The 6,000-nt window shown below is 27.5% G+C and overlaps 1 protein-coding gene across 1 annotated transcript; it reads right to left on the bottom strand.

Annotated features, from left to right (window-relative positions):
* Window positions 1-974: 974 nt before the first annotated feature.
* LOC124938525 (patatin-like protein 2) lies at window positions 975-2,927 on the bottom strand. The gene is made up of 7 exons (XM_047478976.1): window positions 2,759-2,927; window positions 2,475-2,656; window positions 2,198-2,384; window positions 1,962-2,123; window positions 1,563-1,865; window positions 1,298-1,476; window positions 975-1,216 (listed from the first exon to the last, which is right to left on the bottom strand). The coding sequence occupies exons 1-7, from the start codon at window positions 2,891-2,893 to the stop codon at window positions 1,159-1,161; spliced, it is 1,206 nt and encodes a 401-aa protein (XP_047334932.1). The 5' UTR covers window positions 2,894-2,927; the 3' UTR covers window positions 975-1,158.
* Between the last annotated feature and the right edge of the window lie 3,073 nt (window positions 2,928-6,000).

The following is a 6,000-nucleotide window of genomic DNA, read 5'->3' as shown; positions in this document are numbered from 1 at the left end:
ATTACAATTTTATTTGGTTGTAACTTTTTATTTTATTATTTATTCTTTTTGTGAAATGAATTTTGTTAAAAAAAATATTTATACTCACATGAATATATAAATAAAAGAGATCACAGAAGTTAAAATTACATATAGCTATTTAAATATCTAAAACCCAATTGAAAGTCTTATATAAAAAAAAGAGAACATTAATCCTAGATACAATCAATTATATATTGAAATTATTTTAAAAATAATTTTTTTATTATTATAACTTTTTTTGAAATTTATTAAAGTAAAATTGAAATTAATTTTATTATTAAGGTTAAAAAAATATAAAAAAAAAAGTATATTTTTTTGATAAATTTTAAAATTAAACTATAAAAATATATTTTTTTTCAACCAATATGCTTGGTTTTGATTTTTAACAAAAATATAAAAACAAATAAGTTTAATATTATTTAAAAACACTTTTTAAAGTTAAATATGAGTGTTATATATTTGATAAAATAGAGAAAATTTATTTTAAATATTTTCCGTCAAAAATCTAAATGAGATGTTAATTTAAATAAAATAATATATTATAAAACAACTTAGTTAAATATATTTATATTTATGATTTTTTTAGCAATTTTTTTTTGTCTAAACTCAAATTTATTTATAAAATATAAAATTTATAATTTTATAATTAGTAATGTAATGAATGAAATTTTACTCTCAATTTCACCCATTTTATTTTTTCAATATATGTTATCCTTTATTTCATTTGACCATCTCATTTAGGGCTATCTTTTAAAACCAATAATTATAATAATATAATTTATTATTATTTAAATAACATTAATGATACATGTTAAAATTCCAATTTAATATTTAAAAACTAAATAACCCCACCACATATTATAATTGAATCCTTTCTCATTCCTTTTCAATACTCATTCTTTATCAATATACTGATTCCATAATTACTTATAAAATTTAATATTGACACTTAAAAACAAATGTTACAATATTGCATCACCTATTACAAAGATTAATAATTAAAGAATAGTCACAAGACCTAATAAATGAGTTGGGTCCCAAATTATGGGCCTTATTATTGGAACACATGATGAAAAGTAATAATTAAATAATTAGAGCTATAGAACTTGTGATATATTTGAAGGCAATAAATGTTGATCAATGTGGTGATCTAATTTCTCTCAGCCTCTTCTCTTGAGATAACATCTTGGCAAATCTGCAAAGATTATTTCATGAATTAGTTTCTCTAATAATATTAAAGAGATATAGATCTCAACCAAATAGATTTAAAATATACCTAATGAGAGCTTCTTGGTTGGTCTCATTTTCGGACGTAGGATTAACTTCGCCCGTCTCCAAATTCACTCTTGAAACCGGTTTCTCTAACAATTTTTCCCCAACCCTAACAAGATTTTCGAGATTTTCTTTGGTAGCGATATCAACCGAGCTTATTGCTCCATCGGCTAATGTATCATCCTGAGTACATATAGATTAGCTATATAAACTTCAAATTATTCAAAATCATTTAAAAAATGAACAAGGTGATTTAAAAAAAATGTTACCTGAATTCTAAGGTAATTCTTTTCGGAATTAAGGGTTTGAAAAATAATATTGAGATGAAAATCAACCATATCAGCACTAGCTTGAGAGTAGACATCCACAATAGGAGCACATCCATCAAAGGAGATCCATTTGAGTGCACCCCATTTAGCCGCATCTTTTGCATTATATTTTCTTTGACACTTGGCTGAACCTGTCCCCAAAGATATAACCAAAAGCCTCCCATAATCCAATTTGTTTATGGCAAAATAGTCGGATGATCCCTTCATGATCTGCTTTGTCACCTCCCCAATCGCTACTAGTGTCTATGTAGAAAACATAAACTTGTGTGATTATTACGAGAACCGATCGAGGCACCCATGTTATGTAAAAATCGATAATGATATATGAATATATTGTACCGGGTTATTTGCAGCAACACCACCATCTGTCAAGTTGAACTCCCTAACACTCCCAGAGTGGTCCTTGTTTTGGAAATGGTATGTGGGGAGATATGTTGGAGCTGCAGATGTTGAAATGCATATATCTGAAAGTTGAGCATTCAAGCTAGGGGTATTCTTCACCTATATTGTTGTTTTTTTACGACGTTAGTCTAGTTTCCACGAGTCGATTATACTAGAATGAAATGAAATTAAACCTCGTATGTAGAGAAAATAGTTGGTTGGAGTTCTTTGATATCAAAGGCTGGTATTGCTACATTAGTAAGTGTTTGATGCAATCTTGTGGTTCCAAGCTTTTCTCTAATGACTCTATGAAGATAAGCCCCATCATATTTTGGCCCAGAAAAGGCTTTCATCATCTTTGAAACACCAGGAAATATGGACCTACATTCATTAAGTCACAAATTAATTATTAACTTGTTACATTATAAAGTATTTTTTTTACTCTATAATATATATAGTTAGTTTAATTACTTGACTTGTGGAAATATTTTTGGGCAATGCTCAAGGTAGAATTTGTTAATATCTTTCGCAGCAAACAAAGGTCGATTATTTTCATCAGGTGCGGTTAACATAGCTGTTACAAGACCGCCTGTGCTCGTCCCAGCTATCACGTCAAAATAGTCAGCAAGTCTTACATGTTCCCCGTCGAGTTTCTACACCAATCAAGAACATAATAAAGAAATCTTATACATATAATTTTAATAATACTCAAACACTATCTATAATAACAACGATGACATACTATTTATGTATACCTGAAGTTCGGACTCTAGAAAGTGAAGGATTGTCCCGGGGATGATTCCTCTTATGCCACCTCCGTCGATACTCAAAACCGTGATTAGGTTTCCATAAGTAGGAGGTTGAAGGTTGGACTTTGCGGTTTGCAACATGTTTTCTATATTGATAGTATCTTGTAAAAGGAAATTAAGGTTTGGATTTGGAGGTGTAACCCTTTTCTAGCAAGTGTTTGTATTTATAAGTTTATGAGATGAGAAATTAAGGTGAGGAATTTTCTTGGAAAGTAATTAATGGAATATTCCAATCTTTCACAAAGCATAAATTAATGGTCTTATATGGACTACTAATCTAGCATGCATTAAGAATTTAAGATAACTATTAAAATGTCAACTTGACAATCTACTAATAGTTGAGTTTGTTCCTTATCAACTGAAAAACTCACCCCTAGCTTAGCCGCCCTCACGAGTCACAAATAAATATTAAATAAGGTAATTAGTTTATTATTTCTTAGCTTTTTGTAATTTTGTTCATAATTAGTGACAAATCCTATGTAATAATTGAATACAATTAATTATCAATAAAGTATTTATAGATATAATCTTATAGTCACTAATCCATGGGTGTGAATGTGTGATCAATTTTTTTTATTAGTCACGTTAATAATGATGAAACATTCAAACACAACTATATTATTATAAGTCATGACATGACTTGTCCAAAATTAATCAATTTAGATAAAACAAAAAAATAATAATATACCTTGTATCATATATATATATATATATATAAAAGTTTCTCTTTTTCAAATGAACTTTCAATGACATATGTTTTTTGTAGTTGTCCCAGAGAATAATTTGAGATAAACAATTATTACAAAATTGAACATCAATAATTAATAATTTAGAGATGCTTCATATCTTGTTTTTAAATTCAAATGGGTTCGACTTAAATTCAAATATTTGGTTCTACGACGTGGAATAGAAAAAGACTTAATCAAATATGTCTACATCGACTTACAATATGGTAACAAACAAATAAAACAACTCTAGAAGACTATTTAGTAGTATTGTAACTTGGCTGATAAGATTGACATCAATGTTTAATTCTTGACCAATTGTTTAACTATTGAAAGTATTGAAACTCTTCTTCTATTACATTTATGAAAGATTGGTATCAACTATCAAGTAAGTTGGATTTTAAACCAACCTAAACAAATTTATTCTTAAATTCATTTATTATTTACCTGTTTAACATTGGACTTTTATTTAATGGTTTTTAATTCTCTATGCTATTTTAAGTTGTAGGCAAGAGAAGAAAAAAATGGGGTAGAGTCTTGTATCACCTGACCATACGAATCGAAAAGTCGGTTTGGAGCCTGGTCGAAAATACATTATTTTAGTTAATTTGTATGTTATAGGCGAAAAATTTGCCACCTGACGACTAAAATCCAAGAACTTAAGGTTAGTATCCACATTTTATTACTGTTAGGCTAGAAGAGAGAATAATTTGTATGTTATATTGAAACATATATTAATATATAATAGTTTATATTTAAATTAACAAAACTAATCTAGTTTAGTTGGTAAAATACATTATTACTGCTATTAAAGTTGTGGATTCAACTCTTTTATAAAATATTTATTTTTAAAGGGTCGGGGAGGTGGGAGCCCTTAGTAGCATTTTACTGATGTTAAGTCATGTATTAGTTTTTTCCGCCCTTTTTCTATGTGTTGGTGTTCTATATGACCGACATAAGACTCGACTTGTTAGATATTACGAAGGTTTAGTGAGCACCATGCCGAATTTCTCTACCATTTTTTTCTTTTTTACTTTGGCCAATATGAGTTTACCTGGTACTAGCCGCTCTATTGGGAAATTTCTTATCTTAGTAGGAGTTTTCCAAAGAAATAGTTTAGTAGCCACATTAGCGATGCTTGGGATGATTTTAGGCGCTCACCCTTGAGTCGATCTTGTTTTTATGTGTGTTTGTTTATCCTTTGATTATAATTTACCTAATTATCTACACCCCATGCTACAAATATGCAATAAGAAAGTGCTATTCCAAAGTTGAAAATCAAGACTAAAAGAGGATGAGCTCCAACCACCCTCCATTTTGACCGTTGGAAATTGGAACTTGGAAAGAGGAAATTGAATACATTAAAATATATAAAACAACAAGAAAACCAATTGAGGTTTCCTTCTCAAATGAGTATTGGTACTAATAGGTCCCACTAAATAGCTATCCCAAAAAAATTTAATTCATTAGGTGGACTTAAAAAAAAAACAATTGGGATAAGTTAAAAGATTTTTTTTTTTTTTTTGTGTTTGATAATTGTTTTTTTAATAATTAAATAAACAAATAATAAATTATATTGAATTTTAAAAAAAAATTATGGATTCATGTAACATTTTATCGTAAAAAAAATTATTTTTTATTTTTTTTGGGTCCCTAATATTTACTCTATCTTGTTATCTCCGAAAAAAATAAAAAATAATATATATATATAAAAAAATAATTGGGTGAGGAACGATGTGTCTCTACGTGTCTGACTAAAATAATAACATATTTTTTTCTTTCCTCACACTTTTTTTTCTAACCAATAAAATGATGTCACATCATTTCCTTTCTCATTTTGTACCCCAAATTTTCTTTATTTTATTACTCCTTATATATTAAAATGATGTAGATGTAATTTTTATATGAACACGAGTTCCAGAGCACATGGCATAAGAATTTTCACTCATTTATACTTATTTCTATATATCAAAAACTTTTATTAAACTCACAAATATTTTTTTCACTTCCTAAAATTGAGGAAACTCTTTATCCCAAGGTTAAATCAAATGATTTGCCTGATTTTATTTATGTGTGACATCTTCATTGAGTAGGTCATTTTATGATGATAGATGAAATAAAAGTTTAAAATAATCAAAACATTGTCTAGTAAGAAATTATGACAACACAAAATGAATGGAATAAAAATATAAAGGGCTGAACATAAACATTAACAAGAAAGAAAAGAAAAAATATAGGCTCAAACTTATTCAATATGTCAATAATATACAACCACAATCTTTATTTTTTTTTAAAGTGGATTTTTACTAATCATAACCTTTCATTTTTTTTTATTTAACATTTTAAAGGAAAATCAAACTTATAAACTTTTGATTATAATTTATTTTTTAGAAAGAATTGAGAATTTAATCTAAAGTTTTTTTATAAAAAAATAAACCTATCTGACTAGCTAGTTTTATATTA

Source organism: Impatiens glandulifera, chromosome 5 (assembly GCF_907164915.1).
Source record: "Impatiens glandulifera chromosome 5, dImpGla2.1, whole genome shotgun sequence".
Taxonomy (NCBI): domain Eukaryota; kingdom Viridiplantae; phylum Streptophyta; class Magnoliopsida; order Ericales; family Balsaminaceae; genus Impatiens; species Impatiens glandulifera.
Note: the sequence above shows the minus strand (reverse complement) of the source record. Positions and strands in the feature narration are given on the sequence as shown.

What these genes read in the sequence shown, in the direction of transcription:
- LOC124938525 (XM_047478976.1), bottom strand. Translation starts at nt 2,893, where the DNA reads ATGTTGCAAACCGCAAAGTCCAACCTTCAACCTCCTACTTATGGAAAC. An exon ending in AAAATATTTCCACAAGTCAA is followed by an intron (nt 2,385 to 2,474) that starts GTAATTAAACTA and finishes TAATGAATGTAG; the next exon opens with GTCCATATTTCCTGGTGTTT. An exon ending in GTGTTGCTGCAAATAACCCG is followed by an intron (nt 1,866 to 1,961) that starts GTACAATATATT and finishes TTTTCTACATAG; the next exon opens with ACACTAGTAGCGATTGGGGA.